The 18,118-nt window shown below is 40.2% G+C and overlaps 2 protein-coding genes across 9 annotated transcripts in view; one reads left to right on the top strand and one right to left on the bottom strand.

Moving 5' to 3' along the window:
- Positions 1-5,051, top strand: part of LOC141755701 (protein EFR3 homolog B) — a 35,324-nt gene extending 30,273 nt beyond the window's left edge. For all 3 annotated transcript variants that reach the window (XM_074614807.1, XM_074614806.1, XM_074614808.1), the window contains exons 16-23: positions 477-608; positions 714-781; positions 871-998; positions 1,360-1,451; positions 1,575-1,623; positions 2,179-2,285; positions 2,395-2,444; positions 2,558-5,051. In XM_074614807.1, the coding sequence (XP_074470908.1) occupies positions 477-608; positions 714-781; positions 871-998; positions 1,360-1,451; positions 1,575-1,623; positions 2,179-2,285; positions 2,395-2,444; positions 2,558-2,663 (732 nt within the window). In that variant the 3' untranslated portion in view covers positions 2,664-5,051. The remainder of the gene's footprint in view (positions 1-476; positions 609-713; positions 782-870; positions 999-1,359; positions 1,452-1,574; positions 1,624-2,178; positions 2,286-2,394; positions 2,445-2,557) is intronic.
- A 559-nt stretch (positions 5,052-5,610) lies between these two features.
- On the bottom strand, positions 5,611-14,624 carry LOC141756357 (pro-opiomelanocortin-like). 6 transcript variants are annotated; one of them, XM_074616020.1, is made up of 3 exons: positions 14,341-14,624; positions 8,698-8,824; positions 5,611-6,619 (listed from the first exon to the last, which is right to left on the bottom strand). In XM_074616020.1, the coding sequence occupies exons 2-3, from the start codon at positions 8,815-8,817 to the stop codon at positions 6,044-6,046; spliced, it is 696 nt and encodes a 231-aa protein (XP_074472121.1). In that variant the 5' UTR covers positions 8,818-8,824; positions 14,341-14,624; the 3' UTR covers positions 5,611-6,043. The 6 variants fall into 6 exon arrangements, with proteins under 6 accessions (XP_074472121.1, XP_074472124.1, XP_074472122.1 ...); XM_074616023.1 differs by having other exon boundaries at positions 8,710-8,824; XM_074616021.1 differs by lacking the exon at positions 14,341-14,624 and adding an exon at positions 10,715-10,927.
- Positions 14,625-18,118: the final 3,494 nt, after the last annotated feature.

Genomic DNA, 18,118 nt, shown 5'->3' with positions numbered 1-18,118 from the left:
TTTCATTTGAGATGAAGAAAACTAGATACACAAATTTAAACAAAACAAGGGTGTTTCGGGGCAATATTCATTTTTCACTTCTCCCAAATTTCTTCAAATTGACTTTCCTGAAGCCTCATAGGTCTTCTTACAATCTATCAAAGTGACACATAGCTGTGCAAGAAATTGTGGATTTGAAAGAGAACCAATGAGCCTCTTCAGTGGATGCATGCACTTTATGATTTACAGCTAATGATCCTTCTATGAGAGCAAAGTTCCTAAAATGATTCAACCATTCTTTTATTGATGGAGGCTTGAAATATCTTTTTAAAGATGAGTGGTAAAACTAACATAAATAAGGCCTATACATACCAATATCTAACACAGTCCAAGATTCATAAAAAATCTGAGTGCATTATAAGAAGGTGTTTATGGTGAATTGGTGGGTGTTTTACTGTCCAGGTCTCCTTGCTGATGTCTCTTTGTTTCCTGTGCAGGACCTGGCTCTGTCCACCGACGAGGCTATGCCTGTTTATAACCGCTGTGCTGTTCATGCCCTCGCCGCCGCCTACCTCAACCTCATCTGCCAGCTCACCACCGTCCCAGCCTTCTGTCAGCACATACACGAGGTCTGAGCCTGGACTACTCTGTGTATATATTTATATATAAATATGTGTGTGTGTGAATACCGAGAAGCTCTTTTTAATAAACTGCCTTTTCCCTCTGCCCTTCAGGTTATTGAGGTGAGACAGAAAGAAAGTCCATACCTTTTGCCTGAGGATGTCTTCATTGATAATCCCAAGTATGTACCAGACACATTCAAGTCTCCCTTCTCCCAAACCATACCAACGTCACATTTGATAATCTAAATCACCACTCCTTTCTTCCTAGGCTGCCTTCTGCACTGGAGAAGGTAGAAGGGGATGTTTTGTTCCTCCAGTCGAAGATCACCGAGGTCCTCGGGGGTAGTGGTTATAACACAGATAGACTGGCGACGCCTTATGTCCCCCAGTATACTGGTAAGGAGCTCAAACAATACCTCTCTTGTTGTATGATGTAATGTGGCAAAGGAGAGAAATTCTTGAAATAAGAAATGCGCTCCTCTTCTCAAGTAAATAATGATAATGTTTATCGGCCTGCCAGCGTGTTAGAACTTTGTGTTGTTGCTTTATTGATTCCTGTATGGAAATACAGAGCTGAACTACTCCCCCAGGAGCTAGCGGGGATTTAGTGTTTCATTGAAGGACACTTCATCAAAGCCGACCCTTTTCCAGCTCTGGGGCTCGAGCCAGGATCATTCATTTGAAGGACAAGCCTCTCTAACTTAACAGTTTTCTGTTCGAGAAAACAAAAAGTAAAATGTCTGCACTCCCTTTCCAGATGAGGACCGTCTGTCCAAGAGGAAGAGCATCGGAGAGACCATCTCACTGCAGGTGGAGGTGGAGTCCCGAAACAGTCCAGAGAAAGAGGAGGTAAAGGCAAAAAGCATTTACAACGATTTCATGGTCTAGAACTCAAATATAGCCACTGTAAGGAGGTTTATATCACTTATTCTATTAGTGCATCATACCACTTTGTTTTGTTCTTTTCTGCAGAGGACACCAGCAGAGGAGATCACATTTGAAACCCTGAAAAATGCCATCGGTACGTGCACACACTTATCAACTTTTGTGGTTTTTAAAGTATTCATGAAACAGTATCACCATATGTAAAATTGTCCTCCGATGTAGTTGAGACCAATGGTGGAATGAAGCTAAGTACATTTACCCAAGTACCGGACTTAAATACAATTTTGTTTACTTGAGTATTTCCATTGTCTAATACTTTTACTACACTATGATGATTTATTAGATTAAGATTATGATAGATTAAGCTACCCTGTATTCAATTGAAATCAGCAGCCCCACCTTTACCAGCTGCAACATTAATGTAATGAACACATCAATGCATCCAGCGGTGGAAAATTCCTTTATTAATGTATGTTAGTTTTCCGTACCAAAACATGCTGATTGATTATTACTACTTCTTCCACCACTGGTTGAAAGAAACCAACAGAAAACAACGATGTTAGTTCAGGTAAAAAAAATAAAGAACTACATTTAGGGAAATTAATTCTTGTGATTTCACTTTGTCATTTTCAACATACAATCTACTGCAGCATGGTGCATTATTGAAATGTAAGTGTTTGTCTCCCTCTAGTGGACAGTGTTGGTATGGAGGAGCAGGAGAGGGAGCGGAGGAGACAAGTGGTGGAGAAGTTTCAGAAGGCCCCCTTCGAGGAGATAGCTGCCCACTGTGGTGCCAGGGTACAACAAGAACAGTTTCCTTTTATCCATATTGTTTTTTAAACTGTTTCTTTTTTTCTTGTTTCAACTTTGTACTATTGTCTTATATGATGTGTTTTGTCCTGTCTAGGCCACACTACTGCAGAGCAAACTAAATCAGATCTTTGAGATTACAATCAGGTAAGAGACGGGCGCTTTGGGATATTTCCAATGAATTTCTAAAGGGGCGATAGTGACAATACTGACTAAGTGGATGATGAAGATGATGCTGATTGTTTCCTTTTCCCATTCAGACCCCCGCCCAGCCCATCTGGAACCATCTCGTCAGGTTACGGCCAGAGCCAGAGTCGATCTGTGCCCATCTACGAGATGAAGTTTCCTGACCTCTGTGTGTATTAAAAGAGAAAGGGAAGTCACAGAACTATTCAACATTCGAGGACAGGAAAGGGATTTGGGAGGGGCAGCCGATCCTCACTGTAAAGGCGTCTTGATCGTGGAATCAAACAACCGCAAGGGGAGGAAGAGAAAACCACCGTTGTTTGAAGCCAACTCGAGAACAAGCCGCTTATTCTTTTGCCCTGTGATCGCAGCCAAAACAAGCCGGCTAATGTCATTAAATGCAGCAGTAAAAACAAACTTTTATTTTGTTCCCCTCAGTAGATGTCTGTAGAAACTCCACTGGTTGGATTTCCAAATTAGAAATTGCAAAGAACTGTGAGGGAAAGTTATTTCATTGGCTTGAGTATGAATTATCTCGTTGCATGCCCTGTAACTGGACATGTTTAATAGCACTGCAATTCTTTTGACCTGTTTGTCCCTTACAGGGTGCCATACTACCCTTGATTGTCAAATTAGATCAATTTTGATATTTTATTTGTTTTTGTTGATTTTATGGCCAGGAAGAGCGTATGTAAATTAGATGCATTTTTATTTACCCGACAGTGTATTTTTTTGTGTATGTTTGAATGAAATATGGATAGATATACGCAAATATGAATTCTCCCAATCTCCCATGTTACTGAATATCTGTGTTACTTAACATCTGTCTTCAGTGTTTAATGCTTTTTTTATTTTGCCTTTTTAGCGTTAGCCAAAAGTGCTTTTTTCTTTCATGACGGGCATTTATTTTCTTGCACCTTTTTTTTTTTTTCTTTCTTCTAATTATTATTTTTGTGGTTTTAAATGAAAGATAACTTGTCGATCTGTGTGCTATCCTCCCAAAGTGAGTGTGCCTTACAGGTGACTCAAAACAAAAAAAACACACACTGCGCCACAGTCACGACCACACTAAACTTCTGAAGTGTCTACTGTGATGTTTACCAGATCAAACACTAGGAGATAATTACGGATCCTTTATTTTTCTCCTTTCCATATAAATGTGTATATACAGAGAAATATATAAATCTTTAAGCTGATGTACAGAGTAGGGATGTTTTTGTGTGTGTATATATACTGTATATTGATTCTAATTTTAGACTGCCACTGCACTGATTGTGTCCGTAGATAAGGGAGGAAGCTACTTAGTTAGTATTCAGATATGTTTGTGAAAATCTCAAATAGGTAACCAGCAGCACATGAAATCAAATATCGACAATGGTCTGAACAGCCCACAGTGGAAATCTACGTCATCTCCAGGCCAGTAGATCACACAAGTGAACAATTAATGAACCTGAAATAATCAACTTCATTGTTAGCCACAGATTTTGAGAAAATTTTAGCACCAGATTCATGACCCGTATTGTTGCCATTACATTCTCAACCTGCTGGAATTAAATTTGCACTCTGTTTTTACGCCATACTGCTGCCTCCAAGCAGTGCACCTGTCTCATTCAGCAAGATTTAAATAAGTCTAAAAGCCATTTTTGTGTGCATGTGTGCACACACAGGTATATAAAAACAAAGTATGATGGCAATAATTTGCCACTAGCCTGGCTAACACAGCCCAACTGTTGGTAGCAGATCCTTTTTGTGTTTTTAAATTGTACCTTCTGTTCTTGTCGTTGTTGTGGTGCTGTGATGATCAGTTTTGTGATGTTGTTAAGAGACCGACCCTCCCGCTCCTGCGCTTCTGTGAACTAACGGCATCGAGCGTGAAACGCGTTGCAGTCATCTTGTGTAATGTGTCTGGTTTGTCCCCTGATTGTCACAGTCCAGTTGGTTGTTTTATTATTTAATTTTTTTACAATGTAGTGTCCTCCGTATGTATATTCATGTCCACACATGCCAGTGTATCAGATCTGTTTACCCTTTTTGTCAGTGCAGATGTGTGTGAGTTGTATTTGTTCATGTGTCTATATGAACATTCATGCAGACGTGTGTCTTAATCGTCATTATCCAAGACCAAACTTCTTCAAACACAGTTTACAGTCTTCGTCCAGTGACTCTTTCCACCATGTTAACGCAGAACAAGCGATCTTAGAGCAACGTGCAGCTGTCTAAAAAACCTTCCATCTTGTAAAATTGTCTTTTTCGGCATCTTGCAACTTCGCAGTGAAGACCTGTAAATCTACCAGTGAGCTAGTTGTCATTGCATAGTGTAATGTAATATTAACTGACGGTAATCCAATCTTACTTTTGTCATTACATGTCTGGTTAATAGGTCTGTTTACAACGTAGTGCTGTAGGTCAAATCTATTCATTCTGTGAACTTTGCACTTTAAAAACTGGATTACCTAGTGACAAAAGGCAGCTTTTACATGGAGAAAATGCCTTATGAGTGTCATACCTGACTTTGCATGCATAGTGGTGTTGCTGTGTTGTACAATAAAATTGTCTGTAAGCAGAAAATGTCTGTTTCTGATTTATTTTGTTATTGTCGATAGGGAAAGCCTGATAAAGTGGAATGTTTTCTTTGTTAGGTCTAACCCAGACGTTGCTCGATAGTGCAGCACATCTGACTATTGTAGCTCCACTCATCACCTGCTCCTACACCTAACTAAGTCAGGTGGAGTGCAAGTTAAACAGGCTCCAGCTCGGCTCTGATTGGTTGTTTCCCTCCGGTCCGTGAAATCTTGCAGATGTCATTAGGAGCACTGGAGGACACAGAGGCATATGATTTGTTTTTCAGATTACCTGTCTCATGCACTACTGTCAGGACATAGTGACCGTTTTATAAAAATATATTTTTTAAAATCATATTTGCTCCATTTCTACCTACTGCAGCTTTAAAATCTAGTATAAACCATATGTCCCCAGCCTTCCCCATCTGTCACCAGTAAAAATCTAATACATATTTTTTGATTTTATGTTTTGTCATTCTGTCTTTCTTTCTTTCATCAGGTGATAATAATCCTTATAGTTCATGTTATAAGTCTGTGCTTCTTATGAAATCAGTCAGTTACCAATATTGTTTGCGACAAAACAGAATGATCTTTAATATTATATTCATTTACAAAAAGATACCACTCTGTAAATAAACTAAATACTTTCATTCACACCCACCTCTTGCCCTGGAACGGCATTCTCTGTTCTTCAAAACATATGGTTCAATAATGACAAGAAAAAAAAACACTTCTGAAAAGCTTTCAAATCAGACCAAGAAGGTCACGGTCAAGTCTGCGGGTGCATTATTTTCTTTTATTAACATAAAACTGCCTTGTTTCTTATCTTTAGGTAAGGTTTTAATGAGACAAACCTTTGGCCCAGAAAAGACATTCAACAACATGCTAATGATAGAGACAAGTTTATGTATTTTAAAATTAAGACCTGTGGGTAATAACATGCAATGGCTATTAGATTCTTTCAACTGCTCGGCCCTCCCTCTCTCCTCCATCCCTCATTCAGCCCATTATCCTCTGCACATCCTTGACTATAATGTTCCTGAAGAGTTTGGCCAGCTGCCCCTGAGATTTCTTCGCCCGCTGTTTCATAAAGCCATTACGTTTAGAGGCAGGTGGGCTCCCCCATCTGAAGTGACTCATCCGATAGGTTCCATCTTTTCTCTCCTGCATGCTCAACTGTGACTTGGAGCCGACCCTTGCCGTTGGCGATCCCTGGTTTTGATTTCCTCCAATCAGCTCCTCCTTCGCTTCATCCTCGTTGCTGCTCAGCTGCCTGCGAGCTTGAGGGGGGAAACTGCCCTCTGAAGAGCCCCCTCCCTCCAGAGAAGAGGCGAAAACCTTCACAGGCCGCCGTTTACGGCCAGAGGGTTTGCCCCATCGGAAATGCTCCATTGAATAGGAGCGTCGCTCGTCGCTGTGGGCTCTCAGATCTGACTCTGATATCTTGTTTTCAGACACCAAGGTGGCCAGAAGGATGCTGAGTAAGAGCTCATTATCATCATTAACATTCAGGGCCAACGCACTGAGCTGTGGGAATTCAGTCTGGATCACCGACATGCAGAGGCGAATGCAGTCCTGTGTGGAAGGAAACACCAGCAAACATTTGAAAACGTACTGTTATGTGAAGAGTTGTTGATGATACAGTAGTAATGTAATAATGAGCAACTGCCTGTATTTTATCGCTTTGATACAGAGTGATTTGTTTGCTTCCAGCAGTTTCAACTATGCCTAATAACAAAGTTTCTGATCATAATTATGCTGATGACACTCAAATTTACATATCTGAATCACCAAATAAGTGTGGTCTCTAAAACTGAAATAATAGACTTTCTCTCATTGCTGCAAATAACAATTAATCTGCCTCATTCTTTTCTCGATTAAATTTTGATCCATAAAATGTCAGATAAGAGTGAAAATTAAAACTTTTACTTTTTGTCTGACTGAAGGCCTTTACGCACCGGGGGTGTGAGGAATTAACCACACGAAAATGCAAAATACTCGTCTGTGAATATTATATATCCTTTATTGTGAAAGGTAAGAACAGATAGAGGGGATCTGGTCTGCGCTGCCTTTGTCAAAGGAAAAATAAAGTTTGCTGTCCTGGTTCAGACTACAGAGCCTCTGTGTTGTTTCATAAAAATAGCCGCAACTCAGCCTGTTCCGCACAATATGATTGGTTGATGCCTTTATTTGCGAAAGCTAAAAAAAAACAACCTTGTTCCAGAAAAAAAATTATGTCGCTTTTACGCCGCGTAATATTCACGTTCTGTGTGAAAGCACTCATGACAAAAACAACAGTTCGAAAAAAAATATATTGACGTGCAAATTAATCACAATTAATAGTCCAGAACTCAAATTAATCTCAGACTCTCTCATAAAACAAAAGCAGCAAATCTTCCCATTTCAGTTGCTGGAGAGAGAGCACATTTGTCATTTATGCTTGAAAAGTTACTCATGAAATTGATTTTCTGTTGATTGATCAATCGAGTGTTTGTTTCAGCTCTAACTGCTACTCATTTATAAATCTCTAGAAATGGTTTAGGACCAACATATAGGCCTACTGCTTATTCTATGCCATATAATCAAGCCTGCAGACCATTAAAGGGGACATATCATAGCTAACTTACTTGTTCAGTGCTTGTGCACAAACATTTGTGTATCTTGAGTGCTAACCAACCCAGTCAGTTTTTTTCTGTGGGCTGCCTAGATAAAAAACACGTGATTCAACAAGCCATTCAGATTTGACTCCCCTTCCTATGTCACATGCAGGCTCGTTATAATATATCACCCACAGCTTGAGAATTTCCTTTGCAAAGGTGCGCCATATTTTTCTCGCAATCCAATCAGAGCAGACTGGGCTTTTTCAGGAGGGGGTCTTAAAGAAACAGGTGCTAAAACGGAGCGTTTCAGACAGAGGGTGAATACAGGTATATTCAGACAGACAGTATGAGAAAAATAATGTGTTTTTTGGAACATTAAATCATGTAAACGTGTTCTAGTAGAAACCCAAAATACAAATATGAACCTGAAAATGAGCATGATATGGCCCCTTTAAGATGGATCAAAACTGGTGTGGTGTTACATATTAATCTAAACACGGAGAAGCTGCTTTTATTGTCCCTCCTACTGTATGTTGAACAAATGAGGAGCAAAGTTTGTGAGGATCTTAGACAATACTTCACACTTTTAAATCAAACACAAAACAATCTCACCTCAAGGTCCATTTAATATCTGTTTTAGAGATTTTGATCATATCACACGATGTTCCTATAAGCAGATAGAGTTTGCTCTGTTGTCATGGATTTGATAGATGTTTTAATTTTACTTCTCGTCCATGTTGGCTTAAAAGTTGAGCCTTAAAAGATTAAAATCTGAAGAAGAAATGTGATAACATTGAAAGCTCCAGAACAGCTACTAAATGGATCGTGAGCAAAGATTATTAAGTCAACTGCAGTTTCCGAAGTCAAGAATGAACTTTGAAACTTAAAATTATATTTTTTATGCTTTTCTTTCAGTCTGTTTTTTATTGTTTACTCTGTATCCAATAGAAATTCATCACTTTGAATTACCCTTTGTGAAATCTGATGGCAGTAACAGAGAGCAAGTAGAAAGAAAGCAACAATGTAGATGATAGAGAAGACAGTTGGACCTACCCTTATCTTTACCTGGTTGCTCAGGTCGTTGCAGATGGCGTTGTCCCAGCACACCGACCCAAACCCGGGGACGCACACATATGTCATAACCACCACTAACAAACAAGACAGACACACCATCTTCAGCCTGGTGTGGAGGACAGAAACACAAATGAGGCTATGAGTTGCCGACAGTTACAGTATAGGCTCAAATAGTCACTTACTTTTGTGAAGAAATATAATAATGGTCTCTTGGAAAAAAGGACTTCCTTCCGCACATGACATACCTAACTTGGCGTGTTTCAACATCGAGATAACAGCTATGTGTGTGTGTGTGTGTTTATGATTAATAACTGTGAGCTCAAATACCATTCATCAAGATTCCTGACATCACAACAGATGGTCTTGTTGTCGATGTTTAGCAGTTGCATGTGAATCTGATTTAAAAGTGGTTGATAATTGAAGCCATAGAGCATGTGATTTAGTTCCCAAATGAGGCTTGATTAAGGTTTGTAACTTTTAACCCTAAGGGACTGTATGAAACTTATTTGGGTATAGTGTTAGGAAAAGGAGGATTGTTTTGGGCGAGCAGGTCTTTATAGTTTCTTGCTCCAGATTTATATTTTATTTGATCTTTATCTTGCGAGATTTACTGTCTTAAAAGATTAAATAATGACATTAAAATAGTTACGCTCACAAAATGCTTTTTGCCAGAGGACAACAATCACGTCACTGTGTTGGGACTTTATTTTAAACTTCACAATTAAAGGTGCAATGTGTAATACCGAGCCGCCTGCTCTCCTTCCGGCAAAGCAGGTAGAGGCAAGGGTCGTTTTCTCGTTTAAGCCACTTTGAGTTTAATCCAATAAAACAAACTATAAACGGATACGGACCATGGATGTTTTATTGACAAGCCCTGGGGGCAGCTCTACTTCTTCATTCTCTGGACTGAGGGCAGACTGGCGATACAAGACCGGGGCCAAAGAGTATATAGAGGCAAAGAGGCGAAACTCTGGTGCTTTTTTGACAATAGCAGCTAGATGGCGCTGCAGTAGAGCTTTCACAATTTTGGACCGAAAACGACAATGAGTACATAGCTATGAATGTATAAAGAGACATCTGTAAATCAATGGATCATTTTTTTGTAGGTAAATCAACTTCCCAGTAAAATTAACTAATAGCCATCCCTGGATTCAAATTGGCTTCACAAGAAACGAGGCATGCATTATTTCATTGGTATCAGCCTCAATGTTAAACTGTTCACATGCTTTTCATTAATTGACTTCAGCTTGGCCTTCAATACAATAAACTCTCTTCAACAGCTGCATATGCAGCTGGATCGGGAGGAGGCAACAGAGGGTTAAGATGAATAGCCTTTCATCTCACCCTCTGGTACATCCTCTCGCCACGGCTATTCTCCCTCTACACAAACAACTTCACATCCCACCACAACAAGTGGCGCCTTGATAACAACCTCCAGCTCAACACGTCTAAAACACAGACTCATTCTAGATTTCAGGATACACGTCTCAGGAGAGCCCATAATCATCACTGACTCATTCAGATATCTTGGCACGCACATCAGCAAGACATCAACACAGACCACATTACTGAAGAAGCCCAGCAAAGACCGTTTTTTTCCAAAGACAGCTCAAAAGATTCAAAGTAAAACAAAGCCTCCTCCTTCAGTTTAACACAGCCGTCATTGAGAGCACACTCACCTCTCATCAGTCAATAAATCAACCAAGATTACTGGCTCTCCCCTCCTCCCATCAGGTGAATCACTATATCTCAAATGCACAGCTAAAAGAGCAAAAAATAATAATCTCTGACCCCTCCCAACCTGCCCACCACCTCCTCCAGTACAATAAGAACACTTCTCACTAACCCTGACAGATGTACTGCACTTAAATCCTTTGTATCAATCTTGTAAATACTGTGTGACTTTTTTCTTGTGGTAATATGTGAAAAAATGTCTGTTGTGTTAGTCATGAGTCTAATGTTTTGTTACTGACACTGTTGTATTGACCTTACCCACCATGCTGTACCAAAATCAAATTGGCCATGTGGTCATTAATAATTGACTCTCAGCCACATCAGAGTTGTGTTAAGTTACTGCAAACTGAGCATTTTCCACTGTTGCTGTCACTCTGTCTCAGATTTGTTTTTTAAATTTTACTCAGTTTCATTTTCTGTCACCAGCCACTTGTCTGCATTGCCATTCTCCATCCATCCACCAGATGCCCTCAGACTCTCCCAACTCTCCCAGTCACCTGACTCCAATTCCACCTGCTCACCTGTTTCCACTTTCCCTCATCAGTGCAGTATATAACCGCCCCTCTTCTACTCATTCCCTCTCACCTTTTTTTCTGCTCCATTTCTGTTCACCTGTGGATTTTCTGTTACTTCTGTACACCATGCCAGAAAGCTTTTGTATTTTCAGTTTTTCAATAAATCCCTGAACTCTTTTTGTCTACCTGGACTGCATTTGGATCCTTCCCTTGTTGTACACAGCTGCTGCTGCACATTAAAAACATTCTACTGGTGAAACATGGTGGTGGCTTCAGTGCCGGCTCTAGTCCTTTTGGTGCCCTAGACGAAATTTGGATTTGGAGCCACCCCCCCCACCGCCACTGCCTACACCGCTGCAGGGTTAGGCTTCTGGGGAGTTGAACCACTAGCCCCGTAAACCGCAACACACATCAGACATCACAATGGTTTTAATACAGCAATTAAGATTTTTATTTTCATAAATAACTGTATTTATTATAATATAAATAGACAATTGGTCCCTGATATTGTTGGCTCAGAAGTGTTTAGACAGTTGCACTACAATTTACACTTTTATTAATACACGGATTTGTTGAATACTCGATTCTAATCACTTACGTCTATGGTCTGTTATTTCTTTATAGCAGACTGTTGCAATGTATAACAGACCGTTGCTATGGGCGCAGTTCTGAACTCAAATGATTGATTTTGTAAGTAAGTAGCCATATAATAAGCGGGATATATGTATAGTATATATAAATATGTACAGCTAGCGGGTCATTGATGTGAAATAAATCAATTCAGGGCGATGCAAGACGCCGGGTCGGGGTTTATTTCACAACAATGACCGGCTTGCTGTACATTATCCCTTACTTATCAAATTCAAAGTGTGGCTGGGCAAATGAAAACGTGTGAGAAAGAGAGTTTCAAGGGTGAAAAGTTTTAATTCAAATGTCTTTCTTTATTTATTTGTTCATGTGTTTTTTTTTTTAGAGGGTGATTAGTGTCGCCCAGCAAGTCGCGCCTTAAGCGACCGCCTATATGGCCTATGCCTTCAGCTGGCCCTGGGTGGCTTTTATTGAGAAGCAACCACAGGATGTGGTTTGTCTGCGGTTTGGGCGGACGGCGACCGTTTATCAAAACACGCATCTACAAAAGACATCTTCAGTGCTTCTTTTGATATTGAGTAATGAAAAAAGTAAAAAAAAAAAAGAGCTGTTGTGTGGGACACTACTTGCACTATCAGCAGTAGGAAATCAAATCACGGGTTTGTTATGGCATGACGGGAAGAAAAAAAGTCAGACTGGCCGTTTTTGAAACAACGTGAGTTTTGTTTGGCTGCATTTCTGACAAAGTAGCTGCTCAGAGACTGAAACCTTAAAGGGAAACACCACCTAAATTAAGAATTCCAGTATGTTGTTTTCCACGACCTGAGAAAGTTCAATCAATCTTTGTGAACATGTGCTACTCTCTAAAAGCCAGAAGTCTCAAACTTGTGATGTCATAGGTTATAAAGTCTGGAGCTGCTCAATAGATAATAAATGGGAGGATGTTTGTTTTCTTTATTATACCCAAATGATCTTTATTCAATTGTAATGTTGTCAGTTGTGAAACAGAAAATGTTCCCATATACTCAGAACATTGTCCTGGCTGTTCTCAGTGCCATCTATTCATTGTCTATGGAGCAGTTCCACACTTTATACCCTATGACATCACACATTTGAGTTTTAGCACTCTAGTTTGTGGATTTGGGAGAGAGTTGTTCATGTTTCCTCATATTTTTTGGACTGTCTTTGAATAACGTATTTGAATTTTGTAAATAGGCGTGTAGTTCCCCTTTACGATGATAACTTTAACCCATAACATGCACATTCAAATTCAAACTCAAACTGATGGATGAAGTGGAAATATTGCAGAGCTGAAAAATCTAAATGTCAGTGGTGATAACTGTTCATTTAGCAGCTCTTGGTTCAAAAATAGAGAGCAGCTGTAATGTTCGGGATGCACCATTATGTTTTACATAATTTTGGCAATTGATAATTCCGCTCCTAATGTGCAATTTGGACTATTATGATTGTTCCACTAACATATTAAACCTGAAATAATTGGGGCTGAGTTGAGGTCAAGGGAATAGCCAAAAACAAATGACCCTGGGGAAGGTCTTGCTTTTTAAAAAGTCAAAGATAAGTTTCATCCACCGTTCCCCACTGCAGTAATTTTGATACAGTCCCTAAACTATCTTCCAATTGGCTCTAATTTTTATGTCGTAACCCTGCTGGGAAAAAAACAGAACCAGAAACAAATGAACAAACAAATAAGGAATGCAACAGCCTCTTTTATAGCTGCTCAAGGCCACACAATAATGACAAGTAGTATGGTAGTAATTACATAATTCAATTACTTTGGTGAATAGGCTTTCATTTTCTCAGCTATACCTCCTTCATTAACATTAAAAGGGAGATCTGCTGCCAAACATTGAGAAGTCAGTGAGGTGAAATGACTAAGAGTGGCTTTGTGAGATCAGTGGCCGGCAAACCTTTTGTGCTGCTTCAAGGACGATGATCGATGCAAGGAAACGTATAGGTGTTGTAAGATTCTACATTCATCGTTCTTAGGTGATGAAGAAGACATACAAACAAATTCTTTCCCTTAAGTTGTGACGCATCTCCACCAGGCAAACGCCTCTCCTCATCTCTTTGATGCTATTATCACTTCTTATTCTCTCTCTTAGATGGTTAAAACATTTATTTAGAAATATAATGTTTATGGGATTTATTTTGAAGAAGCAAGATAACAGAAAAGAAAAAAAATTATAAAAAAAATGTATAATACCTTTTTAAAAAAAAATTTATGTTGGTGCAATGAGTTCATTTTTTTTCCTTTGTTGGGAAATTGCATCTTGTGGTTTCTCCCTCCCTTCTCTCTGTTCTAAGGAGTGACTCCTTGGTGGGCCATCGTCTTCGTAACTCTGGCAGAGACTCTACACTCTTCCTACAGCATGACTCACTCAGCTGAGCTCTGCTCTCCACAGACGTACTCTGATAAAAAGAAAGCCTGAACGCTGCGATCAAAATAGATTAAAACCGTCTGTGTTAACAACATATGGACTTATTTAAATGGTCTTCAAGTTAGATGAGTGTTTGTGGAGGTTTATGTTAAACGGAAAGCAAATCAAATGTCACCTAAAACAGCTGTGCATATTCTTCAAAAAGCTGAACTGTAACTATGAAATGTAAATACACTTCACTTATAATTCACAGAGCAAATGCAGATGTCAGAAAATCCTAAATCAGTGCTTATTCGTCCAGAAAAACAAGAAGCTAAAAACAACAATCAGACACAATCTTAATCCATGCCAAAACAAGAATCCACAAACAAGTTTTTTTCTTTTACCTTTTCCAAAAGCGTAATTTTCCTCTCTTCTTGTTTTTCCTTCTGCGTTTGTCCAAAGATCTCCCAGAGTGGCGACTCTTTAACTGTGATCCCTCTACTCCTCTCCTGCTTTCTCTGTGCTCTGTGATGAAATGCTCAGTAGGAGAGGGTCTGCTGCTGCTTCCTTAGAGGAGGAAAGCTCTTTTTATAGACGCATGAAGTGTGAAGCTCGGAGTCTCAAGGCCTCGGGGTGTGATTAAGGTAAGGGGTCTCCTGCTCCTTTCTGGACGGGGAGGAGTGTGTGTTTGTGTGTGTGTGTGTGTGTGTGTGTGTGTATGGAAGGTAGGCCTATAAAGGCCACCCACACACTTTTTAATCAATGGTGCAGCGGCTCACGTCACCACAACAGGTGAAGCATTATTGAACTTGCTTCCTCCTTCTGCTTCTTCCTCTGGTTGGGTTTCAATCTTACACATATTCTGAATGGGTGATTATTAGGATGTTCCAGCACTCCCGGTTCTTGAATACATGTTTACATTATCATACACTCATAATAGCAAACAAAATAGATCATTAGTTGATTCCTGCCAATCCTGACACTAAATCCCTCAAAGGTCAGTCCTAATCGCCGACATCTTGACGCCGAGAGCGACATCCTTTCGAAACGGGACGGAGAGTGAAGTGTTCAAATCGATTTGACTGGATCGTTTTGCAGCGGTTCTTGTTTTACGAGGTGTGCATGTATCCCTGTGTGGAAACTTCATTAGGAAGACCTGACTCACTTGTTTAGACGTCATGACTACACCTTGAATGGAGAGGACACAAACACACACACAGGCAGAGACAGAGTGCTTTATCAGAGGCCATGCTGTTGAAAAGAAAAAACACTTTCCTTTCATGCGTTGAATGCCAAGACCATACACATTTCATATATAGCCCATTTTGCATATTTTCTAGGAATGATATACAAGGACAAGGATCCACCACGCATGAGTAGACGCAGGTTAACTGGAGGACAAGTGGAGACAACATATGCCTGTTGTAACACTGATACAACTAATAAATTGTTCATTTGTGCCTTTCATTTTGCAGTTACCATGCAAAATATGTTCATCCATCCTGCCTTTGCTGTGTCTTTAAAAGGCCAATGTGACTAAAAAATGAGTAAGACTAAAGAATACTAAAGAAAAGTTGTTGATATGGCGACAGGTACCTGTTTACTTCATGCAAACATGTAAATTTACAAGTGCAAAGTAGCCCAGTTACCATGCAAAGTATTCAAGCTACTGATTAAAATGTATGAATGGAATACTTCTGGCAAAATACATGTATGTGCAGATATATGTAAAGGCATTAAAGCTGCAGAGGGTAGATATTTTCTCATTTTACAGCTAAACAGTACACTACAAGATGTTTCTGAAACCATTTGAAGCAAGAAATAAGCATTACAGTAACAGAATATTGATTCATATATGATCAACACTGCCTAGTTTGGCCGTTTGATCGGAGTTTGCAAGTGATTGACAGTTGCCTGAACAGCCAATAGGAACGCTCTCTCTCTGAAATGACCTGTGATTGGCCAAAGTCTCCCGTCACAGGCTAGATTTTCTAAAGCCTGAAAACAGAGCCATGATGAGGTGCAGAAGTCTAGTTTTCTCTCAGAACACTTGAATTAAAATATGCTGAAAGGTTATTATGTTTTTTTTGCCCAATAATACCAAAAACATTCTTCCTACTGCAGGTTTAATGTACAGTATATATGTGCATATGTGACCACATTTCCTTTGTATGTTTTTATGTAAGACACAAATATGGGCAGGATGTGGAAACAACTGTCCTCTTTGAACAATAAAGATGATCTATGACATGCAAAATAATGTATATATATTGGTAAAAAAGAGGCCAAGTACATATACCAAAATAAAAGACAAATTTAATAATGACGTCATATAAAAACAGCAAGCAAAACGGAAAGAAAAAATAGAAAAAGATTACTAACATGAAATAAATGACCATTTATGTTTATGAAATACTTTGTTGTTGAAAAACTTGCTCAGGATCCGGGGCATTTTATTTGATTACCTTCCAGGAAGTCAAATGTGTTCTAGCCAAGCTCTAACACAATAGAAAAAGAAAGCATCGCAGAATCATGAGATAGCGCTGTGTCTAAAAGGTGCTCATTTTGAAATGACAACATTGTTAAGTTAGAAAACAAATGCCTTCAGGGTGGCGTTATGAAGAGACGCCTTGTTCACATTCCATCTGTTCCGTATTATAACTTAAAGCAGTTCATCAAAAGGACACAAGGTCTATTCATCTGGCTTAACAACACATGACTGTCTCCGAGGCTTAAAATATATTGTTGAATTTATGAGAACAAATGGTGTTTTCCAAAAATGTTGGGGCAAATGAATGTATAAATACACTGTCTAGTTTCAACTGGTATGTCCTCCAAAGTTCGTGTAAAGAATATATCAAGTTAATGCTCTCCTCTCACTATAATCCATTCAAATACCCCTTGAAAAGGGAGTCTACTTTCTTTAAAAACTGTGACCTCCTACACAGTCCCTAAATACACAGACATGCACAAACAGGACCTACATGCCATGGAGAGCGAGGGGGCTGCCCATGACAGGTGCCCTAAGCAGTTGGGGGTTTGGTGCCGTGCTCAAGTGCACCGGTTCCCAAGCCAAGTCGCTATGGACTGAGCTACTGCCGCCACAGAGTAATAAAGTAATGAAACTCCACATTAAAGGGACTGTTTGTAACTTTTTAAGCGCATAAATGTAGCGGGTCGGCACACATGCGCGTTCGCGCATGCACTCTCGCGTGTGGCCGGAGCCTCGTCTCCGCTGCCTGCTTACCTTCACTCAGACAGAGCGCGCGTTCTCGCGTACTCGCTCCACCTCTACTAGACGTGAACGCGCGCTCACTCCACACTGCAGAAGAGTTAGTTTAGCTCTGAGAATATCTAGTGAATGTACAGTTTGTGCAGAAATAAATGCTGCAGCTCCTCCAGACCAACAGAGGTTTCCCGTGTCTTGTGAAGTGACGGGGCTCCTCCACGTGTTACGTTGTTGTCTCGTTACCGACCGGGTGCTGGTGTCTCCCTGCGGCTGCCGGCTGCGGTCGGGAGGCGATAACCTAACTCGTTGAGGAGCCCCGCTGCCTGAGCCTGCGCTGAGGCAGGAAAAGCCAACACAGTATCAGCAGTGATTCATGGAGAGACCTTCGTCTGGTCAGCTAACATTACTGCCAAGCAGGTGAAATATAGAGTGATATTGTGGTTTTAGCTGACGTGTGTCGCCTCACTGTTTTGAGCGATGCTCGTCCATGTCTATTTAGAGCGAGCAAGCGCGAGCTCAACGCTGACTTTCGTTGATTTCACGGCCACAGGTGTCGCTGTTAACAAGCATTTCTGAAAGTTACAAATAGTCCCTTTAAAGGTACACTATGCAAAAAACAATATAGACTCATACAAAAAGAATCCCTCTCAATCATCACTTATGACCCACTAGAAGTGTGTGGTGGTGTCTGTATCTGCAGAGACCCTCCTGGATGAAAGCCCTGTGTTGCTGGACCCATCCACCTCCCCTCCCTCTCGCCTATACAGCGTCTTTCCGCTCTTTAAACTATGTCACCACACTCCTGGAACACTTTCTCTGAGTGTTAATTATTGCTACGGATGGGTTTAATGGGCTTTCCATTAATTGTAATTAATGGAAAGCCCGGTGCGTCTCATAATGGCGCTAAAGTGTGCCTTGTGCAGCAGTATCACACGCTGACGGCCATGACAAAG

Source organism: Sebastes fasciatus, chromosome 18, assembly GCF_043250625.1.
Source record: "Sebastes fasciatus isolate fSebFas1 chromosome 18, fSebFas1.pri, whole genome shotgun sequence".
Lineage (NCBI taxonomy): Eukaryota > Metazoa > Chordata > Actinopteri > Perciformes > Sebastidae > Sebastes > Sebastes fasciatus.
This window is presented reverse-complemented; position numbering and strand designations above follow the sequence as displayed.

Bases quoted from the DNA above. Each gene is read 5' to 3' on its own strand.
- LOC141756357 (XM_074616020.1), bottom strand. From the start codon at position 8,817: ATGGTGTGTCTGTCTTGTTTGTTAGTGGTGGTTATGACATATGTGTGC. The intron at 6,620-8,697 runs GTAGGTCCAACT...CCTTCCACACAG, and splicing joins GCAACCAGGTAAAGATAAGG to GACTGCATTCGCCTCTGCAT.